This window comes from Scatophagus argus, chromosome 5, assembly GCF_020382885.2.
Source record: "Scatophagus argus isolate fScaArg1 chromosome 5, fScaArg1.pri, whole genome shotgun sequence".
Lineage (NCBI taxonomy): Eukaryota > Metazoa > Chordata > Actinopteri > Scatophagidae > Scatophagus > Scatophagus argus.
In genome coordinates this window covers 6,377,583-6,393,402 of record NC_058497.1, presented here as the reverse complement: position 1 = coordinate 6,393,402, position 15,820 = coordinate 6,377,583, and the positions used below count along the sequence as shown (strand labels likewise).

General features: G+C 39.6%; 1 protein-coding gene across 1 annotated transcript; it reads right to left on the bottom strand.

Moving 5' to 3' along the window:
• Positions 1-1,156: 1,156 nt before the first annotated feature.
• Positions 1,157-13,783, bottom strand: mpzl3 (myelin protein zero-like 3). The gene is made up of 7 exons (XM_046388812.1): positions 13,474-13,783; positions 13,320-13,436; positions 10,329-10,495; positions 5,232-5,445; positions 4,043-4,199; positions 2,497-2,566; positions 1,157-2,224 (listed from the first exon to the last, which is right to left on the bottom strand). The coding sequence occupies exons 2-7, from the start codon at positions 13,387-13,389 to the stop codon at positions 2,144-2,146; spliced, it is 759 nt and encodes a 252-aa protein (XP_046244768.1). The 5' UTR covers positions 13,390-13,436; positions 13,474-13,783; the 3' UTR covers positions 1,157-2,143.
• Between the last annotated feature and the right edge of the window lie 2,037 nt (positions 13,784-15,820).

Here is a 15,820-nt window from a genome sequence, read left to right as displayed (position 1 = left end):
TACTTGAAGTTTTTCCTGGTTCCTACAAAGTTTTGAAGATTTAGTTCAGCCATAAACAACTTTCAGTATCACTACTGTTGCTCCCATGCTCTCTCTTCTTCAGTTCTTCATACTAGAAACTACCAATTTATTCCTTGAGGAAACATGCACCTTTTAAATGTGTGTGCCTCAAGGACTGAAGTGTGACACTTCTGATCATTTAATCTGAATATGACACTGCTTACCTCAGTATTACACACACGTTGATATCAATTATGAATGCAGGAGCGGGTCTGGTTTCATATTCAGACATTGTTGATGGGTCTGGCTTTCTCTGGATACTGCTGTTTAGGAGAGTTTTATATTTTAGTATTGAGATTTGTGTTAATATTTCCTGTCCACTTAGATTTCTCCCAACTAACAATACCCATCAGCTGAAATAAATTTGTATAAATAAGACAGATCTACAGCACTTTGGATCCGCCTCTGTTAAATCCAATTATAAAATTTAGGTTGGCAAATGGTGAACATGTTTAAGCACAATATGGCTTAGAATAAGTAGCAGTAAGTAGATCAGAGTAGACAATGCAATCATAAATATGTGCATGTTAACGACAATATGGAACAGCAATGTTATGTCGCTTTAAGTTGGAGGCTACAAAATCTGAACGACCCCCCTCCACATCGTTTGTCCAGAAAAATTGAGCCCAGGCAGTCAGCTGCATATTTTCTTTCTTCAATCAATTTTTACTTTTTTTTTTCCCCCTGACACGAGTAAGCTGTTGCCATGGCAGTTGAGATGAAGCAGGAATGATAATTGTTCAACCATAGCAGTGTGTGAATTATTAAAAGCTAGAGGACATGAATGAGAAGCAGAAAAGAAATGAGACAGAATTAGGACTTATTGTTTTGTGTGTGTTTCATCGGTGGATTTTTATTAGATCTTTATATGATTCTCAAGTCACACGACTGTGTGAATGAAACAGATGCTGCCGCAATGTGCCAGTGAAGCTCTGAGACCCCAGCCTGTCCTTAGAGTTTTTAAAAGGGATATTCAACAGCTTTCACGAAGAGTGCAACAGACCAAACAAAGAGACAGCAGAGGAGAAAATGGTGGCCATTTATGGTGTCAGCTGCACCAACAAATTGTCTCGGTTTGCAAGCAAAGACCCATCAGTTTAATGAACAAATTCTTTTATTAACTCACTAGGAGGATCTCTTAAAGAAGTCATGCTCATACCTTTACAAAGCCAAAAGAATCTGCTCTTAAACAATTTATTTAGGCAAATATGTTGGAAAAAATTAATTAATGAAGCAAAACTTCATATCCAAAAAGACTCCATCTTGTTATGTGACATGAAATAAGCATATCCATGAAAGACTGCATCCAAAATCACACGCCCCCAAATATACTGACTAGTAAGGTGACCTGCTGCTTTTACTGTCCATGTTGAAATCATGACATGGTACAAAGAGTGGATACACAGAAAATACATAATATAGAGCTTAAATAGTACTATTTGGTCCCAGGTGACATTTGAAATGAAACAATTTATTTTCCGTCCAAATGGATAGAACATAAGTGTTCCACTACACCTCAACAAAGAGGCCGATTTCACACAGACGTTCTGACACATGCAATAAATTAGACACATTTATCTCCTTCATAACAAGAAAGTAATACATAGAAATCCTCAAGATATAAAAACATACATAGTGCTCATCAGCTGGTACACAGCAGAATGATACCAGCTGCTTACCTGTACATACAGAACAAACAAAAAACTTATCTCATCAAGACCACAAGCCCCAAAATTTAGGAATTGAAACCTCAGCTGTTTCACAGCTCACTGGTACAGAAACAGCAGACTGGCTCTGGAGAAGCCTTCGCAAATTTAGGAGCTTGTAGGCAAATTGTAAATCAAATTAGTGACACATTTTATAGTGTAAATATACAATGCTGGAAATGCATAGTTTAGAGAAAATACAAGTATTATTCCAAAGGGTCACCACAAAAAGTACACATCACAAAAGTGAATGGTTAAGTGGTTGACTGTGCCACAGAAGACAAGCATCCAGCATTAATTTCCATCCATTACCTCCTGTATGTAAGGCAAGGGTGTCTCTGGGTGTTGTAGTTACATCACTCAACCAGCAGGGTTCTCTAGCACTGAGACTCAGCATAGTCTTCATCAACAGGAGGCCTCTTTTTTAGATTGTAATACTCATCTTCATCCTCTGAGTCCTGGATAGACCAAACAAATAAATAAAAAAAAAAACAAGGCAGTCAAATGAAGCCACATACAAACAGACAGATGCAGACACACATATAGACCCAGACACAAAACAACTCTGAAAAAAAAAAAAAAAAATCAATATTTTATAAGCCCTCAAATCCTGTTGACAGATAAAGAGGGCATGCAAAATTTAACATGAAACAGATCTGGAAGACATGTCTCATTAAGTTATTTATGGCCTGGAAGATAGTGTGATATAAAGAAACATTCTGTACTGTACCATCAGATATAGGGCACAGCATGAGGTCCTCTTTTCTTTGTCCTCTAGTGGGTGGATAGCATACTCTTCTCTGTAGAAATGCAGAATGGACAGTTAAGATGGTTTAATAATTACCCTCACAATTGCCATGAAAGTGCCTGTAGTATTCTGACTTATTCTGAATTTAAATGCTATAAACAGAGGCTCATCATTTTGGATTTTACTGATTTACACCAAATAACCAAAAATGAAACCGATTCTCACCCAAAGAAAAAGAGTTCAACATTTTGGAAAATGTGCCAATTCACAGAGGTAGATGAGAGGATTTGAACTCTCTGTATTAAGCTGGAGACAATAGCCAATTAGCTTAGCTTCACTGCCTTCATGTCACTCCAAACTGCACACATTAAAATACTGCATCATAAAGGACAATTTGTTTATGAATTATTATGTGCAGAACTATTTCTAAACCAGTCTAGCTAAAAGGCTGTTGGATGTCCAGCTTCATATTTCAATAATGAGAAATCAAATCTTCTCATCAAACTTTTGGCAAGAGAGCAAATAAGCATATTTCCTTCATGATTAACTACACTTTTAAAACTGCCTTCTGTTTCCTGCTGTAAGATGATACGAAGAGTGCACTTTACAGTAACAGGGTCATCTCATTGTGGTTTTCGGAAATCCATGTAACAGTGGAAAGAGAAACAAAAAGAGATGCGGGTAATGCTACAGATTTAGACAGAACACCTCAATTTACTAAAAAAAAAAAAAAAGACAAAAATCAAAAATACAGTAAGCTACACAATGGTATTTTTAAAGATAAAAGATATTTTTCAACCATTACCAGTAAAAGATAATTTCACATTTTTGCATTTACAAAAGTTCGTAGCTTGTAGTTTATGTACACGTGAGAATCAAAAAGGCTAAGATGCACTGAGCAAAGATGGATGATCTATTATTACATAACCCTAATAACATCTGTTGTGTTAAAATTGCAATTGTATTGTTTTCCTCTAAAACTGTAGAAAATGTCCACACCATCAACAACTTTGGCTTTCTAGCTCACAGTTTGTGGCTCTACCAAATTTAGCTCATTATTTTCAGCTCTATTTTATCAGCTATAAATTTATTATCAAGCCAGTAATGGCCAATAATATAAATTAGACCTAATAAATATGGTGCATCACTAATAAATAGGCTTTCTGAATGATCAAAACCGAAATTAATGAGCCAACAATAAACTTGAATTTCAGATCACTGTTTAATTGTTCTATTTAGTTTTTCTGATTTCACAAAAGCACTGGCATGTTTAATGTGTATATTCCTCTGTTATATGAGCCAAAAGGGAAAGGTCCTGACTTCAAACCTCCAGGAGTAACTCTGCAATACTATTAACCTGCATGCAGGTCAGCTAATAAGAGACTAGTGCTGTGCTCTTTATCGAATTCTTGGTTAACCTTGATTGCATTAGCAATTCAGAAGCACATCTGTAACCATCAAATCCTGCAGTGGCCATATCTACCCCAAGGAGACCCACAGCAGCGACTGGTTGAATAAAACTACTCACCCCTCTGTGACCTCTATGGGCGATCTGTAGGCCTTCGATTGGTTGCGCTGTTTCTTGGGACAGAGCATCCGTCCAGTCAGAAAGATCGTGATGATAGCGGAAGGGATGAGGACAAAAGCGAGGAGGACTGCAACATCAGAGAAGCGAATGCTGGGCGCTGGGGAGGAGGATGTGAGGTCATTAGACACACATTAACAAGGCGTTTATGACCACATATAAGCACAACATCATGTCATACTCACAACCCTGATTCAAACAAGTTAGGACATTTTGGGGAATATGTTTTTTTTGATTTCTTGCCAAGAGTTAGATGAAAACATTTACACCACTGTCATGTCTGTACAGTAAATTTGTATCTGAAGCCAACAGCCTGTAACTCCACTGGCTGCCTGGAATATTCTCTCAGCCACGAAATAAACAAACAAGATAAAACGTGCTGCTGAGGTGCTGTTCACCTTGTTTTTAGTTTTAATGCTAAGCTAAGCTTCACAGCTGCTAGCTTCAGTTTCATATTTACACACAAGCCAGAGGGCATTGATCTTGTTATCTAAGGCAAAGGTGCTTTCAGACAGCCAAGAGCAACTGCCACCTGGTAATGTACATGTTTTTTGAATCTGCTCTAAGTAGAGGAAATGGTCAGTCAAAACATAATTAATATAGCAGTTTTGCTTTGTTTTTGTTTTAGTATTTATATTAGTTTACTGAATCTTAGACGGATGACAACCATTTTGGTAAAAGATCATTTAGATCGATCAGAACTATTTGAGGAGTTAGTTTCCGCTACATCACTGCTTCTAACCATCTACAGTCTTCTCTGACAGCAGAGGTAGGCATGTATGTGTGAGCCAATACAGCTAACATGACAGGCTTACACATACTTGATGTTTGGATTAGGCTGCTACCTGGCAGTGAAAATTTAAACAACTTTTTCCTCAGCCATGTCTCTGTGTATACATAGTGTATTTATTAACTATGAGAAAAACAAAACCAGACAGCTGAAGTGAAATCAGGACCAGCAAGTTTAGGGATTTAAAATCTGCTGTTTTATGGGATAAACACCTAGATGGAGTCACAAAAGTCCAGATTTCAGGTATGCACCCAACTAAACCCATTTGAGGAAGTCCAAACACCCATGACTAAATATGCAGGTAAAGAAATATGACACTGGGGTTATTTTTGCAAATCTTACCCCTTGGTGTGACAGTGAGCACAGTGTGTGAAGTCGGGGACCCGTGGACGTCAGGAGGGTTTCTGACTGAGCACGTGTAGGTCCCATTATCATTCAGCGTGGAGTTGATCAGAGAGATGGAGGCATCCCCACGCGCCGGGCTTCCCTGCCAGTGGATACGACCAGCAAACTGACCGTCGAGCCGAGGGAACGCCCGCGAGGAGAAGTGGAAAAACTGAAAGGAGAGGAGAGGGGGTGAAAAAAGTCATGTTAATTGCATGAGACAGATGGGTGCAGTCAATCAGAAAGTGCTGTGAGCAAAGGTGTGACATTCTCTCTAATTAAGTCTTTTGGCCATGAGAAAAAAACTCATGGCCTTAGTTACTACCATGACTGGATAGGTAACTATCCTATATACTATAGGAAATATTGACATATGGTGATGTATTATGTCTTTGCTGTCTACTCTCTCAGGCATGTAGTCTCACCTGGAGTGTAACATCTAAATCAACTCTGTGATCAGCTCTCTTATTCAGACAGCATATAATAGCGTATCTAACTTATCTAATTCATTTTTCTGCCTAAGGGAGAAGTGTCTGAAGCAACAGGTGGTGGGACAGATGGTGGTGGGACATTTTCTTTTGGCAATACCGAAAGCAGAGTGAAGAGGGCTGCCTGTTCAATATCTGAAATATGAATCTCACCAAGCACAAAGCAAAGAAATTCAAATGTGTGTGTGAGAGAGTCTTGCAGAGAGAGAAATTCTGAACTACAGGTGCCTGTGAATTGGTACATTTTAGTTCAACATTTACCACACAAGCTTGTTTTCAGCGACAAACTACACGTCATTACTCCCACGTCAGGCTGACCTGGACCTCTTCAAATCACGACATCCAGAGTATGAGTGTGCTGCATGTGTGGGTGGAGAAGGGGGAAAAAAAAAATTGTGGAAATACTACAGGATATGTTTTTCACAGAGTAAACTATGAGCGAGAGTTTGTGTTTTAATAAGTTTCATGACAACATGACCCAGAGGCTTGGGTAGCAAAACTCTGAGGCTTAAAAACAAACACAAATAGAAAAATGACAAGCGACTTCATGGAGGTGCAAAGAGACAGAGGGGTTGATCCTGAATATATTTACTTTTCCCTATTGATCTAAAATACTGTTTGTACATCTTAAGCTACTGATAATAGGGCTGAAAGAAGTTCATGTGTCAAACAAGAAACCGAAAGACAAGCAAAAGAAAATGAAAGCATTTTAAGTGAAACTGACTCAAGTTCATGCACTGGTATGAATGAGTGCAACTGTGAGAATTAAAGATCTAATTCCAGCTGATTATTCAGTGGTTCAATCTACCCCAACTTGAATGCTTAAAAATGATAAAACTTTTAACTAGATCAGGAAAGAAATCCTCACATTAAGATCAAGAAATACAATTTGCAAATAGTCATGTAATATGAGCAGCTGGTCATTACTCTTCCTCACTATGTCTCGTACAGAGCTGGTTGAATCGGATAAGGAACATGAAGACATCAAGAGGCTTTTATATTATTTGTAGGATAAGATCAGAGCACGGCCTTCAGCTGCGCTTACAAAATCACAGCAAAAGGGGCTTATCGATTTCTTCTTAAAACACCAAGAATGTTTTTGCATCCAGCCAATTCACATTAGACCTAAAGGGGCCCATTTTAACCTTTCAAGAGCAACAACAAGTGCAAAACAGCACGTCTTGGGTGTGACTCTGTCAGTGTCTTCAAACTGCTATTTTAGTTCATGTAAATGCAGCAGCCCAAAGTGCAAAAGAGCCTGGTGAAGGTGAATATAGATCAATAAATTCACTGTCAGCCAGTCACTTCCCTGCTCTTGTCGCTCTGAATCAGCTGTGCCAATCATGGTGAGACAGGTCCAAAACAGCTCAACAAATGAGGAACCGGCTTCTTCAGGAAAGCAGATTGTTGTCTGGATGGTGCAGTGTGTCACAATGTGAACACACAGCAACACAAATCTGCAGCCAGAGGCAGATGGATGGCAGCTTTTGCACGAACAAATTAAAAATATCAAGATTAATGAGTTCTAGTAATTCAATGTCTCTCACATGGACATGCAGAATAAAGAGTTACAACCAACTAGGCTGGTGTGTGTTGTTATTCCGTAGCAGCCTTTTGTCATCTGCACATGATTTAATGAAGGTAAACCCAGTTTACGTCTGGGTGTAAAATACCGCACTGATGGGAAAAGCAAATATCAAGGTCAGAAAAATACCAACCTGCACTGGTCACTGCACCACCAACAAAACAAAGTCCAAAGTGATCTCAAGAGGCACCACTCTGGTGAGCAGAGGCTCATTAGCTCATAGCCACTGCACAACCTTCATGTACATCAGTGAAGGGTCCTTGATGTTTGTCCACACTGACACAGGCAGGCAGCACAAGGAAAGCCAGTGTCATTCGGATGCCCCACTGTGACCATCAGTGTTTTGTAACAAACTTCAGTGAGCAGAGAAGTTGAGCCTCTTTGAATAGAATACTAAGAAATATTCTAGTAGTGGCTCAATGCACACCTATTAAAGTATAATTAAATATCACCCCTCAAAAAAATCTAAAGTGTGAACTTCATTTCACCAATCTACCAGAAAAAAACTGCTGTATAAACGGAAAATAAAAAATATATAAATGGTAGGTCTCCACACGGCAATACAGTATGTGCAGGAAGTGTAAGTATGTGCTTTGATGAAAATGAAATATGTGTAAAAACAGTCCAAGGAGGCAGTAACAGGGCAGCCTAAATCAAAACCATGCAAAAACATATGTGTGAAGAGAGTATTTTTACTGCCTAAAGGTTTACACACTAACAGCAGTGTCAACATGTATAACAGTGTATGGCCTTTCAGTAAACTGAGGCAAAACAAACAGCAAACAGAATAACCTGAACAATCACTGATGCTGATATGCTTTTACAGTTTTACAACAGTCTGTGCTTTCATCAGCTGAGACTGACGGTAGGCCTCACCTCCCTGTTATTCATCCAATGGCTGATCATTTGAGGACCTGGAAGAGCTCAGCCCACGTGACAGCAGGTCTGTGTTACTGACCACATGAGTGTGTCTCAGTCTGGAAACAAACATTAGACACAGTGATCCTTTTAAACTCACTAGAGAAGCTGCAACATCTGCCAAGAAAGTTGATTTGTTTCCCCATGGGGCCACCTATTCTATAAATCTATTTCATAATTTAGACAAAAGCTTCAACCTTACAGAGGTTTGAGATCGTCATAATAGATTTATTTTTAGCATTATTCAGCAGAATCAAATTGCCAAATCCTCCAATTACCATCAGCACCCATTGATATTTGATTGAACATTCAGTCTCTCTTCTCCAATCTGCAAAATTAATTCTCATCAGGACTGAGGTAATTATGCAAGCCACCGAGGCACTGCAGCATTTCAGATTGACACTAAAGCCTTGGCAGCAAAATTGTATTTTCTGATGGAGCTTTTCACATGCTTATTCACGGTCTTTCCAAGTGTGATATACGGCCGAGGACACACAGGCCAATAAAGCGGCCAAAACTGCTAATGAAATTGGATGGAAAGTGAATGAAGACTTAGAAAGAGAAATTAGAAACTTCCAGACTTGGTTCCATCTATGGATCGTATCAGGAAAGTGTCACACATTATTCATCTGTGAGGAAGAGAATAAACTAGTTGGGCTTGGTCAAAAGAAATATGTGCCCTTTTGTGTTTTTTTCCAGACACACCTAATACGTGTGTGGTTTTGTCAGGTAATACCAGGTTATCTGCTGACTGACACATATGTGCATATACACACTCTAACACTCCTTCAATATTATCTACCATGTCCTCCTCCTCCTCCCCTTACACACTTTGAGACCAGACAACTGCATCTTAAGGACTAAACCAACAGCACTCCATATGACCAGAGCCACAAAACATTAGCCACCACTTAACTCTGAGTGCTCCTATAGGAACTGATGGCTATAAGGTTGCAGCTACCACACTATGGATTCCCATGTTCTAAATGCAATTACATAGAACCACACTTGATGGGTATCTTCAAGTACAAATGGAGCTGCTTAAATCATGCGGTGAATTTTTAGTGGAATGGTCACTGAAACTGGACCCAGTGTATGCGATGTTAGAGGACTGAGTGCAGTTATGGGTTGAGATGGATACATCTGAACGCATTTTAAACAAGACCACAAAAGCACGTCACAGGAAGGGGTATTGTAGCAGCTGACCAGGTTTCCTGGAGAAGCCACAAAAGCTGGGAGGGAATGTGAATAGCTAAACCCTGTACATTACCTTAGTGATGATAAATCAAACATACTGGTACATGCAGTATCTGCATTTAAACTGAGACCAAATGAGTTTGTGTCATGTGGAAATCAAGAGAAGTCAAGCCGGTCAAAAATGCAAATAAAGAAACCGGATATTTAAACAAGTCATGCTTGTACAGAGAGAGGAATGGAAGTCACAATGAACTATTTGAGGAGTCTGTGAGATCTTAAAGAGGTCTTCAAAATAAAATTGGAATAAGTATTACGTTTTCTAAAACACATTACATGTGCAATTAACAACTGTTTTCTTTGCTGAACAATCTGCAGACTCTTTTAAATCTACTAATCACTTTTAAAAACATTTCAAAACGTCAGAAAACATTTCTTTACACTCACAAGTAGCTAACTATTAATGCTATGTTTTATTTTCTTTACACTGCAAGTGATTCATGAGCACATATGTCATTCTGTATAACTTAAATCAAAACATCCCAGACCACCAATGTAAAAATAAAAAGATAAGAGAACATAAATATGAAGGTGAATGATGTTCATCTCTTACGTATTTAATTAATCAATTATATAATTTATATATACTATATAATTTGTCACTTTATATTTTTATATTTATTTATATATTATATTTTTAGGGTTAGGGTTAGTGTTCCATGGAGAATGGTTTGGCTACATTTTCTAACTTCAGAGTCAGCTACACTGAATGGACAGCACCTGTGGCAGCAATCGAAACGTGTTCGTTTTGCAGCTGCTTAAAATAATACAGCCTCGTTCTCACAGTAATTCCGTTAAATGTATACTCACTGTCTGTGGTGGCCCTCCACTCTGAGGCCTATAGGACCAGTCGACAGTCATCTTACTGGTCGGCGTACTGGTGGAAGTGAAAGTGCAGGACAAAGTGACTCTATCCCCTTTAGACGCATGGAGCTCTGCTGGAGTCCTCACTGTGATGGAGGAGACTAGGGAAGGCGCTGGAGGTGAAATGGTAGAAAGAAGGTGCAGAAGAAGATGAGTTGCAGACAAGACAAGACAAGACAACTTTATTTGTACAGCCCATTTTTACAAGCAGTTTGTCTCAAAGGGCTTAACATAACATCAGCAACATCCTCTGCCCTTTGACCCTCACATCGACTAAGGAAAAACCCCCAGAAAAACCTTTAACAGGAAAAAATGGGTGAGCAACAGAGGAGGGATCCCTCACCCAGGACGGGCAGACGTGCAATGGATGTTGTACAAGCAGGAAAGCAGTTAACAACATGAGAACGACATTACTAAAAAGACAAGTAAAACAAAATCTCAACTCGTAAAAATTTCATTCATCTGATTCATCTGTTCAGTTTCACTTTTGATACCCCCTCAATATGATTTTAACATTTCACAAGACTGAAATTATAATGAACTGCTGTATCATTCATGTATTTTTCATATGCAGAGAGCAAGGATGAAAGAGAAAAAGCAAATTTAAATGTTCAGATGTTCAAAAAGAACAAGACGACTAGGGAGAAGGAGGGACAGAAAGACGAGGCGAAAAAATATAGGCGAAAAGAGTAAATAAAAACCCTGATAGCATCTGGACATATGTCCATATTGTGGTGGCATAAAAACTACAGCAAAGCAAATTCCTTCTGGTAAACTACAAACTGACACTGTAATACAAGTCCCTCACTAGCCTCTCTTGTATTTGACTTGCTACACATCTGTTTGGCAGTGGCCTTCACCTGCTGGAAATGCTGCGTCCCTGTGTCTATAGATTTTTTTTTGTCCATTGTTACAGCGTCTGCAACAAATGGCCCTTAGGAGCTTGCTCAACGTACCCATGAGCAAGTGCTGCACGCTGACAGCTTATCTTGAGCAAGAACCTTAAAATATTTAGTGACATTGAGTCATTAATAAGTCGTATTTATTAACTAATCCTTGGTTGATAGTTGAGTCCTGAGGTGCAGAAGCCAAGCATAGCAGGACAGCTGGTCTAAGGACATGTCCACAACCAACAAACTCACAAAGAGATGATTCACCGTCTTCTCTCCCACCCACTTCATTTTGTTTGTTTCTTTAATGTCAAGCAGAGTGTAAATATTAGATATATATCAGTTATTCAGGACATTAGCACGTAGCAAACACAATGCTGAGTTTACGCTACACAGTATCAGCCTGTTCACAGCCCAAACCAACAAACATACAGCTGTTAAATCTATTTTCATCTTGTCTAAATCGGTCATTGGATTGATAAAAAAAAATATCAACAATTATCATTTTAAACAGAAATGAAACATTTTATTGTTAGAAATATTTCAGCCACATCACCCAGCCCTGAGTTTAGCAGTGAACACAGTCCATAGTGCCAAACCACTAGTTAAAAACAAAAAGTATCATCTTGATGGAACACTGTCCATCTGACCTTTAACCTGAACCCATCATGGAAAAATGGCCATATTTGCGTGCCAACAACTCATTAGTGACACTAATACACAGCTGTTTTGAGGACATAAATGAAACAGTCCTCCATTTCAAAGCAAAGGCCACAAAGCGCCTTCAGCACAGCTTTCAGATGGTATATCCGATCTTAGACTGACACCACTGGGTCCATCTGAGACCCCAAAAGCCGCGATAAGGACAAAGTTTATGTTACAATAAAGAGTGCAAGAGATACCATGCAATCAGCCCGGATCATCTGCAAAGACCTCGGGGTGAGCGAGTCGACAACATGAACAAAGCTATCTCCTCATAAAAGTGGAAATCAAGCAGAGAAGCCTTGAAAGCTGAACTGCTCTTGAACTTGAAAACATGGTTGGTGATGGGATATGAAAGTTGGCAGCTCATCAGTGGTCATGCTGACACCTAGTTCCTACTACATGTCTGAACACATAACTCGGGGGGGCTAAAAGTCAGCGATAACAGTATAGCACTGTGTTCTTTTTCCTCACTGTCCTGATCTGACCCTGGCTACTGGTCGCAAATATAAGATAAAGTGTTTGTCACATAAAAACGAACCGAAATGATAATAATCCACTCCAATATTTTCACGTTGCCTGTGTTCTGACTAAGCCAGTACACAGCAGCCATTCCTTTATGTAACTCCCATTATTATGCCTTCAATAACAGGTCAGATGCTTTCAGGGAGAGGCATACGACTGCCCACAGTTTACAGCCATGTTTGTCATGCACTTGGCAAAAAGACAGCATTTTTTAGAAAATCACTGCGTACCAGAAGTCCAAATCCCTGTGAGCCTGGCTTTTTTTGCACTGGCCTGTCACTATTACGGGCTGTCCCTGTGTCCACTGTGGCAGCTGCCCGATTTCTATAAACTACTTTTTCCACACACAAGTCCTTCTTTATCTGCGGACGAATAAGGCTTCAGATATGTCTCAGGTGAAGTTCCCCACAACTTCATGATAATGACTATGTCCTCTTGGGAAGTGTGTTTGCTGTGGGCCTATCTGAAATCCACAGGCTGTTAGCGTTAGGCCTCAGTCTTCCTCAAGTGGTCCACTGATCATTTAAAAATAAAACAGGGGCCGTATAATCACAGTGTGTACAGAGCTGTGGAACTTTGTCCAGTAGACACGTCTTTTCTTAGAGCTGTGTATGCGGTGGTTGTGCGGTAGAAGTGAAACGTGGACTATTAGGAGTTAGTTAGAACAGAGCATTCAAACCTAAGAAATTTCGGTATCAAGAGTAGCCCAGCGTCTAGACCCAGCAGTAGGCCTGCCAGCATACTTGTAATTACAAACTTGAAGTTAGATATAGACGGAGTTTCTATATTGTAACAGCGACGTGAAAGCGCGTTTACTTACCGAAAAAGCCGATCAAATACAGCAGCAAAACGATGTTTAGCGTGGTGTTTCCTTGGAAAGGTCGACGCATCTTATGGTGTGAAAATGGGCTCGATCGCTCGACGGGCAAAAAAAAAAATGTAAAAGTTAAAGTTTGGGTAAAATTCCGCCCATAGTCTAAATTGTCATGACTCAGCCTCTCCGTTGCGCCACGAGAGAGCTGAGCGCTGACGAGCCTACCTGACAAACAGGTGTATCAGGAAGTGAGACTGTTGATCACTAAAAGAACACTTCACTTTAAAACACCCGGAGATTAAGATTATGATCAATCATACAACTACGAATTTAGTAGTGACTGATCGGTGTGCGTATAACTCGATCGAAAATCGAGGGTTATATCGCACTTTTATACCAACTAATTTACTCTGATATCCCGTGCAAAGAGTTTGAAGAGCGACGATGTTGTAGCTGAGGCTGTGGCGTAACTTCCCAAACTTCCTGTTGAGGAATATGTTAGGCATTCTCTGTTAGGGAGGCAAGGTGGGGAACAAAGCAGGTATGCAGCGTCTGCCAGTTTATTTTAGGTCAACTAAATGACAACAATAACATTAATAATAATAGTGCAGTTCCTTTCAGAATAAAGTGCCAAAGCTTTTTCAGGATAATGAGTTTGACCAAGCATTGGTGTATAAGAGTGAGAATCACATTTCTGAAACAAGCAAGGACTTTGGAGCTAAACTGTAACCATATTAAAATATATTACATTCTCTTTGCACATCTCCATCCACTCGTATGACCCCTCTGTGTGCAGGCCTGAGGCCCAGTCCTTGCCTTATCTCCCCTGCCAGTTTCTGTATAAAACCACAGATGCTCTGGTGGGACTCCCCTGCTATTTTTAGGCATATTAGTCCACTATCCCTGTCCCCAGTCTGCTGCCTTTACTGTTGTAATTATCTCTAATGGGAGAAGGTATTTGTTTTTGTAATCTTTGCTGGTTCACTTTCACTCTGCTGTAATGATTTATCTCTCCACTACATGTTTATACAGGGTCCTTTTGAAGTTTATTTATGTCTTTATTTGGTGTGGATTGTCATTTCCATCCTTGTATCCATCTGGTCTGCCAAGAGCGTTTCCTCCGTTCTGACAACGGAGATGCTGTAGTCATGTTGCATAACCTCATTTCATTTCACATCAGAGAATATCGAATGAGAACAACATCTTCTATTACTATGAGTCTTTGTCCCCCTAATACACAATGTATGTGTCAGCTGTATGCCATAATCTGATTCACTGTTTGACAGAATTACAGTCTGTATATGTGGATATTTCATTTGGTGTTAAATACACCACTGCAAAAAAAGTCCCCTGTGTACTCAACAAACTAACTGTATAGCAAGAACTACACAAAAGTTAATGAGTTCACCATTGGCATCCATACTTGATTAAAATGAAAAAGCAGTAGAGCCTTGAGGGTCTCTGATGAAGGACTGCAAAAACGTAGGGTTGTCATGCAACAAATACAAATGAGCTCATGTGATTCACTGTATAACTAACTTCTAATATACTACAGGCCAAGTGAAAAATATTTCAGCAAGGAAGGACCAGTACAGTGAGATTGACTTATAATAAAGCAGCAGTTGTAGCAATGGAACAATCCTTCATAGACAGAGGTATTGATATACTCAGCATTTGTGACTCATGCTCTAACCTGGCTGTACTTTGTGTTTATGTTCAGGTCTTTGCAACATGAGATAAAGGTGTAGAGATAAAGATGCAAAGACTTAGACACAGGCTTGCTCCTCCCTGCATCCATTCACAACTTCAGCATTTGTATTGTATCTGTCAGCGATATTATGTAACCGTTTCCACGCTGGGTCAGGGATACCTCTTCAGTTTTTGAATAGATGCTGAGTTACCAGACTTGCCTAGCCTGGGAGCCTTCATGTCTGCTAAGTTCCACAGCATTGTATTGAGTTGACTATACCATACAATCTGCTTGAGTTTTAATAGGCTCCCCATCCTCTGTTGGAAGATAAAGTCTAATGCCTCTTACCTGGGTACTTTCACACACACCATCACACTGTGTTATCTATTGTGTGTGAATACAGGGACTCTCTGTCCGGTTACAGTAGTTTGGTCTCTAGTTTCAGCTGAAATCTTCCCAGTCACAATGAAGGCTCTCCCCACTCTCTGGCTTTCTGGCGACTGGTCAACAAGAGAACTGTTCTTCTGTTGTCAACACTGGATGGAACTAATAAAGGTGATTTAAATAGCTGGGACCAGACAGTGTATGTAGCCATTGTCCTTCTGCAACAAATGTGAGTTTTTCAGCCTTTTCATTGACTTATATGCACTTCATGAACTGAATAGTTGCTGAAAAATTGTATTGGCTGCACTGTATTGCATTGAATATAATTTAAAAGTTTCACATACAGAGAAACTTTTCTCAGGGCTGTCAAAAACAAGTATGACAGCACAGCACTATTTGGCTATAGTAGGCCCTAGTCTACACAATGTACTGA

Excerpts from the sequence above, each read along its gene's own strand:
- mpzl3 (XM_046388812.1), bottom strand. The coding sequence starts at position 13,389 with ATGCGTCGACCTTTCCAAGGAAACACCACGCTAAACATCGTTTTGCTG. Across the intron at positions 10,496-13,319 it reads GTATTTGATCGGCTTTTTCG|CGCCTTCCCTAGTCTCCTCC; the intron begins GTAAGTAAACGC and ends TTTCACCTCCAG. Across the intron at positions 2,567-4,042 it reads CCCATAGAGGTCACAGAGGG|AGAAGAGTATGCTATCCACC; the intron begins GTGAGTAGTTTT and ends GCATTTCTACAG.